General features: G+C 46.2%; 1 protein-coding gene across 5 annotated transcripts in view; it reads left to right on the top strand.

The window, feature by feature from the left end:
- IPO9 (importin 9) overlaps positions 1 to 17203 on the top strand; it is a 169755-nt gene that overhangs the window by 116190 nt on the left and 36362 nt on the right. For 3 of the 5 annotated variants that reach the window (XM_075122089.1, XM_075122091.1, XM_075122090.1), the window contains exons 15-20: positions 3638 to 3864; positions 8726 to 8874; positions 11566 to 11694; positions 13988 to 14263; positions 16409 to 16606; positions 16834 to 17000. In XM_075122089.1, coding sequence (XP_074978190.1) covers positions 3638 to 3864; positions 8726 to 8874; positions 11566 to 11694; positions 13988 to 14263; positions 16409 to 16606; positions 16834 to 17000 — 1146 coding nt within the window. The remainder of the gene's footprint in view (positions 1 to 3637; positions 3865 to 8725; positions 8875 to 11565; positions 11695 to 13987; positions 14264 to 16408; positions 16607 to 16833; positions 17001 to 17203) is intronic. The other 2 variants (XM_048826617.2, XM_048826620.2) reach the window with 1 other exon arrangement.

The raw sequence follows: 17203 nt of genomic DNA on the forward strand, positions 1-17203 counted from the left end.
AAGGATTCTTTAAAATAAAGCCAGGTTGTTCATCAAGGGTTGTTCACAGGTTTAGGTCCTTCACAGCATTTTGTTGGTGCAAGCCATGTACCAGGCACTGAGTCTGTTGATAAACACATACAAATTGACATTAGTCCCAGTGCAAAGAATAGAGTTTATAGTGGCAGTCCTAGACTCTACACAGGCCGGAGCCTTTCTCCCAAAGCCCAGATTCGAGGTGATGTCAGTTCTAATTGCCCACCTCACCAAGGCTAGAGTATGCCTCAGGCTAATCGGACACATGGCAGCATGTATTTATGCAGTTCGCCATTCACGTCTGCAGCTCAGGCCCCTCCAGATGTGGCTAGCATCGGTCTACATCCCAGCCAAGCACCACCCAGACAGAGTCCTCGTGATTCCGCCACAAGTGCTTACAGCTCTAAAATGCTGTCAAACCCAGTAAACATTTCCAAAGGAACACCCTTTGCAACCCCGAAACCCATGAAGGTGCTAGTGTCAGATGCCTCTGACCTAGGCTGGGTGGGCCCACCTCGGATCGTTGAAGACCCAGGGACTGTGGTCCCGGGACGAGCTCTCACTGCACATCAACATTCACAGTTCTCAGTGGTAGCTGATGACAGAACAAGGAGTAGTGGTCTCAAGTTGCAGTGGGGGAGGTTTAGGTTGGATATTAGGAAAAACTTTTTCACTAGGAGGGTGGTGAAACACTGGAATGCGTTACCTAGGGAGGTGGTGGAATCGCTGTCCTTGGAAATTTTTAAGGTCAGGCTTGACAAAGCCCTGGCTGGGATGATTTAGTTGGGGATTGGTCCTGCTTTGAGCAGGGGGTTGGACTAGATGACCTCCTGAGGTCCCTTCCAACCCTGATATTCTATCATTCTATGAACGTCAGGGAGCTCAGAGCCATCCAGTTGACTTGTGAAGTGTTCCTTCTGCAGCTATCACATCAAGTAGTTCAGGTGTTGACTGACAGTACAGACACCATGTTCTATGTCAACAGGCAAGGGGGAGCACGGTCCTCGGTTCTCTGCCAAGAAGCCCTCTGGCCGTGGGATTTTTGCATTTGGCACGCCATACACATCGAGGCACTACCTTTTCCTAGTGTCAGAAAAAAAGCTGGCAAATTGCCGTAGCAGGCTGTTCTGTTCTCACCACGAGTGGTCCCTCATGAGGAGGTTGTCAGAAAGATCTTCCAGAGGTAGGAAACTCCCCAGGTGGACCTGTTTGCCACCAGATAGAACAGGAAGTGTCTGCTCTCTCCAAGGGCTCCTTTCTCTTGTCTTGGGCAGAGGGCCTGACGTACACCTTCCCGTCAATCTCTCTTATCCCCACTCTCCGAAGACTTTCTTCTGTCTTGGGCAGAGGGCCTGATGTATGCCTTCCTGCCAATCCCTCTTATCGGCAGGACCCTCCTGAAAATGAAGAGGGACAAAGCCAGGGTCATCATGATCACCCCAGCGTGACCCCGCTAGCATTGGTTCGGCATGCTCATGGGATTGGCATCAGCGCCCCCATGAACGCTTCCCAACTGCCCAGATCTGCTCTCAGGATCAAGGGAGGTGACTGCACCCAATCCTCGCCTCCCTCCACCTCACAATGTGGATGCTGTATGGCTGAACCCAGAGGACTGGTGGAAAGTAGAAAACCCTCTACGAGAGTGACTTATCTGGCGAAGTGGAAACGCTTCTCCTGCTGGGTGTTGGAGCAGGGGATCTCCCCGACCCAGTCACCTCTACAGTCCATTCTAGACTACCTGCTTCATTTAAAGCATCAAGACCCAGCCTTCTCCATCAAGGTGCACCAGGCTGCCATTTCAGCCATCCAGGGCAGATCGGTGTTCTCGCATGAGATGACGATCAGGTTCCTTAAGAGCCTGGAGAGACTCTTTCCACCGGTCCCCCAATGGGACCTCAATCTAGTCCTTTCTAGGCTCACTGGCCCTCCTCTGAGCTGTTAGCCTCCTGCTCTCTTTCACATCTATAGTGGAAAGTTGCCTTCCCTGTGGCTAGCGCTTCAGCAAGGCGAGTCTCCGAGATTAAAGCCCTTACATCGGAGCCCCCGTACACTGTGTTCTGCAAGGCCATGGTTCAGTTGCGTTCCCACCCGGCTTTCCTGCAAAAGGTGGTGTCACCTTTCCCTATTAATCAGGACACATTTCTCCCAGTTTTCTGCCCGAAGCCTCATGCATCTAACAAAGAGGGGTGCATGTGCACGCTTCATGTCAGACGGGCTGTGGCTTTCTACTTAGAGCATACCATGCCCTTCTGTAAATTGACTAAACTTTTTGTCACGGCGGCTGACCGAATGAAAGCCCTCTCAGTATCCTATCAAAGACTTTCATCTTGGATTACCACCTGCATTCGCACTTGTTACAAGCTGGCGCAGGTCGTACCTCCCCAGATAGTGACGGCCCATTCGACCAGAGCACAGGCATCTTCGGCAGCTGTACTGGCAAAAGTCCCTATCCAGGATATCTGCAGGGCTGCAACATGGTCGTCGGTGCATAGCTTCATGATCCACTATGCCATCACCCAGCAGGCTAGAGATGATGCTGGCTTTGGCAGAGCCATGTTGCAATTGACACGTCCATGAACTCCTACCCACCTCCGGGGATACTGCTTGTGAGTCACCTAACGTGGAATGGACATGAGCAAGCACTCGAAGAAGAAAAAACGGTTACTAACCTTTTGTAATTGTTTTTCTTCGAGATGTATTCCTTATGTCCATTCCATGACCTGCCCTCCTTCCCCACTGTTGGAGTTCCGGCGAGAAGGAACTGAGGGAGGGAGAGGGTCAGCAGCGTCCCTTATATGGGCGCCAGAGCTGGTCCCCTATGGATACCACTGAGGGAAAAGCTTCCGGCACCGATGTATGTGGCGAGCACACACGCATAACATGGAATGGACATGAGCAACACATTTCTAACAGCAGTTACAAAAGGTTAGTAACCGCTTTTTTCACTTTACTCTCATAAATGTACAATGTGAGGAATAACACCAGGGATGGCATGTGCAGAATGGAAGTTAATTTGGATCTCAAATGTAATGCCCTTTATAGTGATGTGCAAGTGGAAGATTTGATTAGAAGGTATAATACCAGTCACTGAAAGCTTAAACAAAAATGTAGACAGTAACATTATAAATGTAGGACTCAAATCATAGTTGCACTATTTGTACCTATGCTTTCTTAGTTGAGGCACTAGCCCCAGTTCACTTCACAAACCACTGTGTACTGTGGCACAGAAAGATCCCGCAGAGCTGATTTTCGTGGTGCTTTTAAGAGAGTGAAAATCCCCATCTTCTTCACTGAAGAAGCACAACTGTTCAGCTCTTGATAGGGTCTTCCCCACAGCTACGCAAGGAGGGCATGTTTGCCAGTTACAAAATTTTAAAGATCTAAACTAATGTAGAGGATCCATCCATATTGGTTCTAAAAGATGAATAGCAATTTAATTTTTTTTAAATTCAAAATTTGGGTTTGAGTAGGAAAAAAGGAAATACAGGGGTCAGATGGCTAAAACAAAAAATATACAGTTGGGATGAAAAGAGAGAAGAAAAAAAATACTCTGATCTATGATCCTCTAGTGCTATTGTAAATACTATACTTGTGTGTTTTGTACCATGAATTCCTTATCTAGTTACTGTGACCAGCTGAAGATCTCTGAAAGCACCCATGTATTGCAGCCTTTCCTTCCCAGTATCCTGGATGGACTGATCCACTTGGCAGCTCAGTTCAGTTCAGAGGTCCTCAATCTTGTGATGGAAACACTTTGCATTGTCTGTACAGTAGACCCAGCATTTACAGCAAATGTGGAGAACAAAATTTGCCCCTTCACCATAGCAATCTTCCTCAAGTACAGTAATGGTATGTGCCCAAAGTGTCTTTTAAATATTGATCTGTCTTTGCTAATGGAGTCTGGTCAAGATTAATCTCCTGCAGGTTACCTGTAAAATTGACATTTGAAGTGTGTATTTAAAATGTACAGAATGACATTTTGGAAATACATTATCCTTAGATTTTAAGGCCAAAAGGAACGATTATCATCTAGTCTGACATCCTGTATAGCACAGGCCAGAGAATTGTGCCCGTTGATTCCTGTATTTAGCCCATTGGCAAGTAGTTCCAAAAATTTGCACTTTATTTCTAACCTGAGTTTGTCTAGTTTCAACTTCCGGCCATTGGATCTTGTTCTGCCTTTGTCTGCTACATTAAAGACCCTTCTGCCATCTAAATCTTCTACCCACATAAGTGCTTATAGACTGTGATCAAGTTCTTTTAACCTTCTCTTTGATAAGGGTTTTGCAATAGCTTTCTGCACTATTAGTGAAGTATAAGAACTGGTATGATATGCAGTTGTGTGTGAAAAGAGAACTTTCTTCCACCAGGAATAATGTAGGGGGCAGGCTGACTCATAGATCAGAAGAAGGCATTTTGTATATAAAAGTATGGCTCTTACTGTCCTGAAGTAATAAGTTGAGGTATTAAGTCATTCTGAGGAAGCCATACTATTTTTGCATTCAAGTTTCCCTTTGTTTCCTTAAATGGAGTTTATCCAATAAAATCCCAGATTGGTTTACTCTTAGCTGTGTGTTACAGCATACCTTGTTGCCTGAAGCCATCCTCTTACTAGATTTCTGTTAACATTGCACTGTCATCAGTCACTAGTGTGTAGACAAGTCTGCATCCATTGATGAAGGTGGACAGAACAGGTTTTCTAAGGTTGCTCTCATAATCTGAAGTGTTGAATGTATTAAGCTGTTACCCAAGTACTGTGCTGCCTAAATTCTGTTTGAGTCGGTAGAATAAATAGGCAACCTCTGCTGAGAGTGTGGCATGTGCAATAGATGTCAGAATTGACTAAAGAAGTGTTACTTATTAGTAACTAGTCCTGTGAGAGGTACCTCTGAATGTATACACTTCTGGGAATTGGGCTCCCTGCTGCCTTGTGCTCAGAACTCCTTAGCAAGCTGCATCACTTGGTGGAGGCACAGGTGCCCTCTCAGTGTTGAATGTTTGACTGGGGTTCAGGGGAAAAGAACTGAGGCAGAAGCTAGTACATTCCCTTATATGACCACAGCAGTGTCCAGAGACATATAAAGAATTATGAGGAAGAGGGAAAGGCAGGCAGGAAGTGTGCATATACAATTTCACTATCTTAGTATATATTTTTGTTGCCACTTTTTGGAAATTGTAGCAGGCAGTGGAGTCCAGGTCAGGGGTGAACTGAGGAACTGTTAATTTAAAAGGAGGCAACTGACAGAGTGGGAGTAGTCTAGGGCTGGCTCATCGCTCTGTAAGCTTTGTAAGTGTCCTTGTGTGGGCCAAATTGAGAGATAATTAGGACTGGGTGATTAACCAGTTAATGAGGGGATTCAGCTCATCAGTTGGGGATTGTTAAATGGAAGACAGGGAGAGGGAAGAAAGGGCAAAGAAGATCAGGATCTGAGAGGTGAGATCTCTCCTTCCTCCCTGTGCCTAGGATGTATGCCGAAGCCGGGGAAAAGCCTTTTGGTGATGGGACATTAAGCTGCATAGGATATTGGGAGTAAAGTACACTGGTGAACTTACATAAGAGCATGTGAGTACTGTTTGCACAGAGTAATTCAGGGTGTGCCACCCTGTGACAAATGGGGACTTATCCAGGATTTCCCATTCCAGTGTAGGCAAAGGACCAGAAAGGGGAGCTGATGAGAAAGCACAGCAGACTCGGCAGTATGGAGGAACTTCTGCACTGGGTAATTGAGCAGAAAAAGGAGTTACAGAAAACCTTCCAGGAGTTTTAACAGAGCCAGCACACAAACAGTCCTTGTTATCCTAGACAAGCCTCCACTTGTCACGGGGTGAGCTCCCGCTCCCTGACTTTCTTTTGTAAACAGTCCTCACACACACTTACGGAAGTTGCCCGCAGTGTACTTTATTTACAGTGTCATATGGAACTTCATATTCCATCTCCATAAAGCTTTTCCCAAGCTTCAACATACCCCCTTAGATAAAGGGAGGTGAGGAGGAAAGAGATCTCACCTCTCAGTTCCCGAGTTTCTTTGCCCTTCCTTCTGTCTTTGTCTCCCATTTAACGATCCCCAGCTGAATCCCCTTGTTAATTGGTTAATCACCCAGACCTCATTAATTATCTCCCAGTTTGGCAGGGATGTTTACGAAGTGCACAGAATGGTGAGCCAGCCCTAGGCTACTCCCACTCTGCCACAGGATGCCAAGTCCAGCAAGCAGTGTATTAAATTCCATGTAGCCATTCTGGAAATCTCCACAATAAAGACATTCTGATAACAAGCCACGGAAGTGGAATTAGCCATGATGGAGTGGGCCCTCGCTAAGGCATAAGTCTATATAATCTTTAATCCACTCTCAGTGTGTTAGTGGAGATGGTATTCCCCTGATGCTGTTTACTATAGACCACAGTCAGAAACTATTCAGAAGGTCAGAGACTATATCTAAATGGTTTGGACCTCGGATCCTTTTAACATCTAATGCAGTGTTTTTTAAACTAGGGTCTGTAGGCCCCGCTGATCAATTCGTCCCTATGTTGTAGGGGGATGTCCCAGATGGGTCTGGTTTTGGCTTGGAACCAGATTTGGGAACCATGGACAGCACTGCAGACTTCCCCTTTTCAATGGGAATAGGTTTTAGGACTCAAGAAGGCCTCTTGTGATCATGCTCAGTACTGGACCCATGAGCTGCCTGTTCCAAGGCACCCTCTTGAAGGGCTCACTGCATCGGGAAGGCCTGGAGATGGGCCTGCCATTCTTTTTGAGCCCCTGGTGTAAAGGCTTTGACATAGCTGGCAACACTCAGAAAAGTGTCGATCTCCAAGGTAAAGGAGGCATATGGTGTAGGCATCAGATGCTGGAAAGACAGTGGGGCAAGAGGTACACTGCTTAAACCCCTCTTTTCCATAAGACTAGGATCAGCCATGCCATCGCCAGGCTGAAGTGACTTGAGGTCAATTATACAACAGTGTGTAAAATCTAAATGAAGATTGTAAGAAATAAATCGCATGAAAATTAACTATATAAAATTGATTATTTTAGTCAAGTCACAAATCCAGGGTCCTAGACCGAGAGCAAGGTATGTATCTCTGTGATGTGGAGATAGAGAAACTGAGCAGCAGGATGCATTGCTTTATATAACTTTGCCAATCATACATTTAACTTAGCAAAGACATAACAAGATCCAGTGGATGGAAACTGAAGCTAGACAAGTTCAAACTGAAAATAAGCACACAGTTGTTTCTGGGAGGGTGATTATTAGAACAGCCTTCCTAGGGACACAGTGGATTTTCCACCTCCGGGGATCTTTAAATTGAGATTGGATGACAAAGTTATGGACTTGATGCAGGAATCACTGAATTAAATTATAAAAGGAGTACTTGTGGCACCTTAGAGACTAACAAATTTATTTGAGCATAAACTTATATATATGCTCAAATTGGTTAGTCTCTAAGGTGCCACAAGTACTCCTTTTCTGTTTGCGAATACAGACTAACACAGCTGCTACTCTGAAACCTGAATTAAATTATATCACCTGTTATGCAGGAGGTCAAACTAGATCTTTATCATCCGTTCTGACCTTAAAATCTATGCATTTACGTCTCTAGCTCTTATGGTTGCAATAAAAATGTTTAAAATATGAGCTTTGTAATGTAGTAATGCCAGCCTGAGTCTCCAGACACCCTTAATCATTATAACTGTATAAGAGAAGTTTCAGAGTAGCAGTCGTGTTAGTCTGTATTCGCAAAAAGAAAAGGAGTACTTGCGGCACCTTAGAGACTAACCAATTTATTTGAGCATAAGCTTTCGTGACCTACAGCTCACTTCATTGGATGCATAAAGTATAAGATAAATGTATAAGAGAAGTTTAACTTGTCATTAAGTTTGATAGCTGTATGTAAACTTCAACTATTTTATTGTAGAATATCTTAACAGAAACATCAATTTGTTCTGCTTATTTATTGTTGATATTGGGTAGCTATCCAGTGACGTAACTGAGTGCTGGTAGTTGTTTGGGTTGCCTGAATGAGGAATTCAAATGCACCACCGCCAAATTTTAAATTAACTCGTTCCCATTCTGAAAAAAATCCCCTTCCAAATATTGAAGCCCTAAACTGCTTCCTGTATACCAAAAACCATAACTGTTTTCCGTGTATTTCTAGGTGCCAAAGCTAGCGTTCCCTACCCAGGTGTCAAAACTTCCAACTTTCCCCTGACAATTTCTGTGGTGTAGTTAAACTTTGTCACTGTAAAATTCTGCCCCAGACTGAAGGCTGCAATTTTGTGGATGGCATAAAATTGAGTTCAATACTAAAATCATTTGTATTAAACATTGTACTTACTGCCCTGGTCTGGGGGACGATGAAGGGCAAAGGGGTGAGGGTGAAATGCCACATTATTCCCAGTTCCCTATTGTATCAGATTTATTGTGCAGCATGATACTTGGTTCCTTGGCTACAGACACAAATATACTGAAAGTCTACCTTCATGCACAGAATTGTTTAGTAAATGCCATATAGCCATACAGAAACTGACTGAATTTTCTTCCGATTACTCCTAGTTGCTTAATGAGGCTGAAAGTAAACTGGATGTTCCAGTAAAGACTATTCGTGTAACCTTCTGTAATAAAATTTGCAGTTTACCTTATTGAAATGATAGCAACAAAATTTTAGACCAATACTCATTAGTTTGTCTTAGTAACTGGTGCTTTCTCACTCTAGATCCTGTTGTTGCCTCTCTCGCCCAAGATATCTTTAAGGAGCTAGCACAGATAGAAGCCTGCCAGGGTCCAATGCAGATGAGACTAATCCCAACTCTCGTCAGCATCATGCAGGCTCCTGCTGATAAGATTCCAGCAGGGCTTTGTGCAGTAAGTACTATGGCAAACGATGGTTTAGCTGCAGGTTGGGTTCTTGCTGCACCTATTAAAAGCATTGGCTTTATGCTATTCCATCAACCTGTTTTGGTATGAAAAGAGCAAGAAAGGAAGCTCATAACTACTATTGAGCGATGTCTTCAGTGACTGAGATCTTTCTGTGGGGAAAGAGATCTCCAGGTTTGGAAGAAATGCACATCATAGTCTTTTATCTCTCAGTTGTCTGTCAGCCTTCTTCCAGTCCTTACAAAGTGTCTTTAGCTCTTTCTTACCATTTGAAATAGTGCAACCTATGGAAGTAAGTTTTCTCACAATAGGGCATTCTCCAGTAATGCACGTTACATGTCATGAACATGGTACATGCACAGTTTTTAGAACCCAAGCTGTACATATCCTTCCATGTGAGTTTGCACCTTTGTGTACACAATGAAACACCTCACATGTAACTGTGTATATGTAAAATATATAGGATCATGCTTTATATTGAGATTCCATTTATAAAGCATTAATACATGATTAAAATATTTATAATAACCAGCAGAGAGGAGTATATGTTATACCTGGTTATAAGCACATCAGTAGAAGGTGGTTTTATGTCATTCTAACTGGCTGTTATGAATAAGGCTGCATGTCTGTCACGGAGGTCATGGAAGTCACTAATTCTGTGATTTTCCATGACTTTGGCAGCGGCCGGTGGGGCATTTTGGGTGTGGGAGGGGGCAAGGATGGGGTGGGGAGTTGACATGCAGGATGGCGCTTACCTCGGGGGAGGCTCCCCAGAAGCAGCTGGCATGTGTCTGCAGCTCCTAGGCAGGGGCCCAGGGGGCTCTGCATGCTGCCCCTTCCCATCTGGCGGGGACAGCGCACAGAGCTCCCCTGCCTTCCCTCCCCCTAGGAGCTGCAGGGACACATGGAGCTGGGTAGGGAGCCTGCCAGCTGCACCAACCCTCCCCCCAGCACCAGTGGGGGTCCCGTGCCATGCTCCCCCACACACACACCCCCAGCACCAGTGGGGGTCCTGGGCTGCGTGCCACCTCCTCCCCTCCATCCCCCCCAGCACCAGTGGGGGTCCTGGGCTATGTGCTGCTGCCTGCTCTCCCTCCTCCCCCCCCCCCCAGAACCAGTGGGGGGGGCCAGGCCACGCCCCCAGCACCGGCGGGGGGTCTGAGCCGTACTCCCAGACTGCCCCCGCAGAGCATCCGTGGCCTCCTGGCCCAGGTTTTAGTTAGGGATATAGTACAAGTCATGGACAGGTCACAGGCTGTCAATTTTTGTTTACTGCTTGTGACCTGTCCAGGACTTTTACTAAAAATACCCATGACTAAAACGTAGCCTGAGCAGTCTATTGACCTGTCTTACTCTGACAGTTGATTAACCCTTTATTATAACATGCATTATTAATCATCATCCCTTTTAAAATCAAATGGAATGATATAAAGTGTCATCCTAGATAAATTTACATATGCACTGTCACACTTCCCAATATTAAACTAAAATTTGAATTAACTAGTAAGGGGAGTCAGTTGTTCTGCACTAACTGCCAGAGCAGGGGCATTTGTGGGAAGTGTCACGTGATTTGAATAGTTACAAATGGAATGACTACATGCATATTTTTCATGTCGCTCAGCCCAGCCTTTTGAGAACTTGCTTGCGTGTTGAGAAGCACTTTTTAAAATAACTGATTTTTGTTGAATCCCCTTTTGTGCTTTCTGCTGGTTGAGGAAGCTGAAGAGCCCTACTCTTACATTTTAAGGGTGCATAGTTGATGAGAGGAAGAGATATTCAGTCCTCCTGCAGTATTTATAAACGTCCTTTCTGGTTTGGCCTTGGTTCCTTTAGGTGAATCAGATTAATGGAAATGTTTCACCACACAAGCTTTTTAAAATAACTTCAGGTGCAGCTGTATACCAGCAGAACAGTATGTTGTCAAGGGTGACTGTGAAAAGTACCTTTGCTGTGGGCTACCTGCTATCTTCAGACCTCCTTGGTACTTGTGTTTCTGAGGCATGTTACAGGGGTAAAAGCTGAAAAATCTGCTTTGTTTTCTTACAAAGCGTAATCCATCCCATGAAGTCCTATGAAATGGGCATGATCAAATCCACTTGGACACACACAACTGATGCTAAAAAGCTTCCTTATTTGAAAAAGGGGGTTTAAAAACTACTTGCTGCTGAACGTTGGCCTTCACCTGCTGCCGAAATAATGTGTTTCCTGTACAGGGAAAGAGCTGCTGCTGAATGCTCCATCTGTTGTCATTCAGCTGCCTGCTCCATATCTGTCAAGTGCTGGTGACTGGCAGCAGAGGTTTGATGTGGGTTGGGGGTAGAAATGAGGCTCTGTTCTTAGGAAATCATCCTTATAAGACTCCTGTTCAATCTGCAGTGTGTATGATGGGTGGCATCTCCGGCACTCACTAGAAACCAAAGCATTTCTCCAACATTTGAAAAGTTTTCAAGAAAACAAACTCAAACACCCCTCTCCCTCCCTCCCTTCTCCTCCCTCCCCCCCCCCATGTGAGTGAGGCACCACAGGAGAATCTGCACTGTCACTGTTGTGTGCCCTCCCCCCATTATCAGGTAGGCCTTCGAATCTCACCCTGCCCTCCCAGGCTTTGTGGAAATGCTGAGTTACAGTGCAGTGACTGCTGTTTAAAAGAGCTTCTATTTATGTGCTTTCCCCTTTCAGACTTCTATTGATATATTAACCACTGTTGTGAGGAATACGAAACCTCCTCTTTCCCAGCTCTTGATCTGCCAAGCATTCCCTGCGGTGGCTCAGTGCAGCCTGCACACGGATGACAATGCTACCATGCAGGTAACGTCTATAGGGAAGGGGCAAGGAACTGCAGGGTCATGTCAGTCCAAAGCGTTGGATGACACAAGTCAGTCAATTGACATGCTTTATCTAGTCTTTAAGGCAGAGGGGGGCAAACTACGGCCTGCGGACCACATCCGGCCTGCAGGACCCTTCCCTGTGGCCCCTGAGCTCCTGCCAGGGAGCGGGATCAGGACAGGACCACAGAGGAGCCAGCCCAACTCCCCAGAAGCATGGTGAGTGGGCAGAGGCTAGCCCCTGGCCCCTCCCCTTCTGCTCCCCTCCCTCCCTGCCTCCCTCACAGTCACAGTTCCCCCAGCACCTGGGCAGCATGGCTGCAGCTCCGCCTGGGCAGCACAGCTAAAGTGTGGCCAGACCTGGTGCTCCAGGGCAGTGTGGTCAGGGGAAGCTCCGGGGAGGTGAGGAGCAGGGAGGGTTGCAGGGGGGTGGTCAAGCCCCCTGTTGCCGGGGACAGGGGCAGAGCAAACCAGGGCCCCCATCCACCTCCAGAATGCTTGGCCCCTGTTCCCAGTACTCAAGCCCAGACAGGGAGAGAGCCTTGCCCAACTACCAGGGAGAGCAGCCAAACAAGCAGGGGAAATCTACAGGGAAAGGACTGAGATCCCCTTTCCCCCACCCCACAGGTTACATGGGGTGGGGAGAGCAGGGAGGGTTGGATAGGGGGCGGGGGAGGCTCCAGGGATGGTCAGGGGGTGAGGAGCAGGGGGGATTGGATAGGGGATGGGCGTCCCGGGGGAATGGTCAGGGGACAGAGAGCAGGGGTGTTTGGATAGGATGCAGGAGTCCGGGGGGGGGGGGGGCGGTTGGATGGGGGTGGGAGTTCCGGGGGGCTGGAATGGGGGCAGGGGCCAGGCCACACCTTGTTGTTTGGGATGGCATAGCCTCCCCCAGCCTTCTCTACCTGGCCCTCCATACAATTTCTGTACCCGATGTGGCCCTACGGCCAAAAAGTTTGCCCACCCCTGCTTTAAGGGGTCATTTTGCCTTGTGGGGGCTCAGTCTGACCCCACCAGCAGCCGCACTGGTGGTTTGCCAGAAGCCTGAGTGCTATTCCTATCTTTTATAAATAATTGCTGCCATCTTCATTTTGGTGCCTGTGGTGAGTTTTGCTAACCCTCCTTTTAACTGGCAGGGCAGGACCAGTCTTGGTCTTTTCTCTTTAGGACTCTGGAGCATGCCATGAACATGTCCCTTTTTTCTCTTGTAATTAACCTGCCTGGCAGAGGCTTTCTGTCAAAGCAGCCTCAGCCTGGGGAGCCCAGGCCTTGCTTCATAGTAGGCAAGTCTCCTGTTAATTTGAGTGGGGGAAAACAGGAGGCAAGGGGGAAAAACAGATTTGATCCCAGTTCCCCTCTTGCACCTGTTGACAGCATTTATCAAAGGAAAGTGGCTAAAGAAGCAGGGCGAGTGGAAATGCTCAGGCAGGCTTCACTGCCTGCTATTGGTCCCTGATTTCCTCGGAACACCTAACTCTCTCTGAGTAGTGGTTGCTTTTCTGCTGCTCCCCCATCCTGGCCAGTTCCTGCCTCACCATATTTTCTTCCTTTGCCCCTCCACCATACTCCCAGAGCCTTTTCAGGTGAGTAGGGAAGGGGCACGAGCACCTTTTGTGCTCCACCTACCGATAGCCCCTGCTGCTGCCTGAGGAGGTCATCATAGCAGCTCTAAGCAAGGAATTGGGACTTTCAGGGTTATAGGAAGCAAGGCCTTTTGAGCCTTCCAGCTTCTTAAACATGTTTGTGAATAGACCAAGGTGGGTCAGTTACTCACCGTGACCTTCAAACAGAGAAAAGCAACTTTGTGGTTCCAACTTCCGTTTCTCACGTGGGTGGGGCCCATGGAAAGAGGTCACGTTGAGCAGTGCTCCAGCGAGAATAAGGTGAATACGGTATGCCGGATTGCTGAACTGCAATCTTTTTTGAAACAGAGCGCTTTACTGTAGAAATCTGGGTCATGTTTGCCCCTCATACTACTCTCTAGCTACCCCGGACTCTAGCTGTTTGGAATCTCTTGGAATGTATCTGCATACTAGATTAATGAAACAGAATTGCAGATACTTGCACTCCAGGTCTTCTGAGCACTGGATTTCTCACAACTGCCACCATTTTACCCATCACACGCATCTTGTTTACTAATTCTTTCTTCCTGTTTAAAGTGCTTTGTGCTGTGGTGAAATGGGTTTTCTCCTTGGTTACTTGGGGGTGCCCACAACATATAGTTGGTTTTGAGAGTCTGACAGTTCTAACACAGTAATTCTCTCTCTTGTATTCAGAATGGTGGTGAGTGTCTGCGTGCATACGTCTCAGTAGCACTAGAACAGATTGCACAATGGCATGATGAGCAAGGCCACAATGGGCTGTGGTATGTCATGCAGGTGGTGAGCCAACTCCTGGATCCACGGACCTCAGAGTTCACAGCTGCCTTTGTGGGCAGACTAGTCTCCACACTGATTTCCAAGGCAGGAAGTGAGCTGGGAGAAAACCTGGACCAGATTCTGAGAGCAATCCTTAGCAAAATGCAACAAGCAGAGACACTCAGTGTAATGCAGGTGAGCAGGCTGGGAGGCCACTGGAAACAATGGTTCCAAGTTTCAGGAACTAAAGTATAAGTTTACATTACATGCCTGCGAATCCACTACCTATGCAATTGCAGATTCTAGGTATGCTACAAAAATGGCTATCCTGTGGACATAGTTTCCTGCCTTGAGGGATCAAAGGAATATGAATTTAAAGCCTTTCATCACGTATGTTGTAAGCCATCTCCTGACTTTGGCACTTCTTACTGAAATTTCAGTTGAGGTGTACTTGAGATCTAGAAATATCTCTTAGTCTCTTCTAGAAGTTGAGTGGTGTTTTCTTACAGAACAGTAAGTAGGCAAATATCAAGTAGAAGTAAAGAGATGGTGTTACCACTATATAACACAGTAGTGAAGCCGTTACTGGAATACTATGTCTTGTTTTATTATCTGTTACACAAAACAATGCTGGTAAACTAGGGTCATTGAAATATATTTTAATGCAGCCAAATGCAAGGTCATCTAAGAAAAAAGAATGTAGGCCCTACTCACAGAATAGGGGGACTGTGTCCTAGAAGCAATGACTCTGCAAAGGGTATAGGGATCATGGTGTATTGCCACAGCATCCCATTGGGAGCTCATGTTCAGTTGGTGAAGAGAGCTAATGCAGTCCTAAGATGTATAAACAGGAAGATTTGATAGCATCTGGATTTTTAATATAGCACTCAAATGCATAACAAGATCTAGTTTCTGGAAGCTGAGACTAAATGGATTAAGAGTAGAAATAAGGTGCACATTTTTAACAGACGATAATTGACTGTTAGAACAACTCACCTAAGGATGATGTCTTCTCCATCAATCAAGATGGGAGTTGTTTCTAAAAGGTACTCTAGCTCAGTGGTTCTCAAACTTTCTACTAAGGCAACCCACCAACTACATTTTGTTCTTTTTGGGGGACCCACCATTATTCCTGGTTCTCCTCAGCCCTCCAAGCCACCTGCTTGGCTCCTCCAGCCCTATTGCTCTCACTTTCCCACCTCTGACCCCTCTTGGAGCCCCAGCTGATCCCTCTCTCCCTGCAGAGGGGCTGTGATTGCTACTAGGCGGTTGACTAGCCACTCGCTGGCTCTGGCCACTTTCTCTGGACTACTACTGCCCAGATCCCTCTCCCTACGCTGCTATCTGGGGGAAGTGAGAGCCCTAGGGTGGAAGGGAGCGCCTCCAGGATATATGCAACCCACTTAGACCCTTCTGTGACCCACTAGTGGATCCAGGACCCTCCACATGGGAAACACTGCTCTAACTCCACCAGAAGTTACTGGGTTTGGTGCAGGAATAAGTAGGTGAAATTCTGTTTGTGAAACTAGATCATCATAATGATCCTACTAGCCTTAAAAATCTATACATTGATAGTGCTGGAGTGTGAGGAAAAATAAGATCTTCCTAGGTCATTACTTTTATGCTCTACCCTACCCTGTCTGAAGCCCCTTAATACAGTGTACGCCAAATGTCCTTTATTTTGCTGCCTGCTCAGGAGGAGAGGAGGTGTTTTTATGACAGCTGTCCCCAAGTATAGCAGTAGGGTAGTGAGAGGGATAAAATATTCCTTTTTAAGAATGTAAAAGCATTTGTTTGCAGTTGCTAACAGCACCTTTCCCGTTGGTCAGTTGCAAAAATCTCATCCTCGTGCCCACTGAAGTGGGACAGGTGGAGATACTTGTAGTCCTGTGACTTCTGTAGTGCACTTTTCAGGTCAGTGTCCCAAGACCCTGGGAATCTGAAGAAGCTGTGCAGCTGCATTCTAATCAAACAAACAGTCTATTTAAAAAAACTTAGATTCCTGCTTTTCTTATTAAAGTTTAAGAATATTGTTCATTTTTAACTGCTTGGTCTTTGAGTCAGAACCTTGGAAAGCTACACCGTGTAACCAAAAACTGAAAGTTTTAGGAAGGTGGACAAAGCTGTTACTAAGCCAGGTGGTTCATCTCCACTGGCGAAATGCTACTGGGTTGGGTTTCATGAGAAGGGGGAATGAGTATAGTCTTGCGGTGAAAGCACTGGGCTAGGACTTGGGAGATAGACTTGGTGTATGTCTGTGGGCAAGTGACTTAATGTCTATGCCTCAACCGGAAAAGGGATGAGAGCCTTTCTCCCACTCTGTCTCTCTTGTCTGTTTAGGTTGGAAGCTCTTCAGGGCAGGGGCTGTCTCTGCCTATATGTTACAGCATCCAGCACAATGGTGCCCTGATCTTTGTTGCATCTTCTAGGTGCTACCGTGATATATATCATTTTTTCTGGTGGAGAGCCCAGTGCCAGCTCTCCTGGTTTAGTCATTTTTGTCCTTGCTTTAGGAGGGCTTATGGGTTTCAGATGCAGGTGAGTAGTTTAATTTGTCCTGTCTCGTTCTGTGGGCTAAATAAGGTGGCAAGCACTCGCTCCTACTCTAATTCACTTGCTTTCTTGGCTAGTGGACAGGCTTGCAGGGATCTGTATGCCTTTTAGTGTTAGCAAACGCATGAAGCCTCCGGGGGTTTGGTAAAGAGAAAACACTTAATTGTTAGGTTATTACATATGTACAGCTAGTGTTCTTTTTTCTTTTGTAGTCCTTGATCATGGTATTTGCTCACCTGGTTCACTCCCAGCTGGAGCCCTTGTTAGAGTTCCTGAGTAGTCTCCCTGGGCCAACTGGCAAGCCTGCTTTGGAATTTGTAATGGCTGAATGGATGAGTCGGCAGCATTTGTTCTATGGACAATATGAAGGCAAAGTCAGGTAAGATAGTTCATAAGCCAAATGCTTGTACTATCTCTACAGCATATTAGCTGCTTGCCCCGTTATATTTTGTAGCTAGGTGCACTTGGTGGTGGGGTAAATTGTAAGCCAGCTGGAACAAGAAACCAACTCTGCTCCAATGCTGGACTGAAATCTCTTCCTCCTTTGCTAAATGGCAGCTCTGTATATGGAGAGGTAGGAAA

This window comes from Caretta caretta, chromosome 21 (assembly GCF_965140235.1).
Source record: "Caretta caretta isolate rCarCar2 chromosome 21, rCarCar1.hap1, whole genome shotgun sequence".
Classification (NCBI taxonomy): domain Eukaryota; kingdom Metazoa; phylum Chordata; order Testudines; family Cheloniidae; genus Caretta; species Caretta caretta.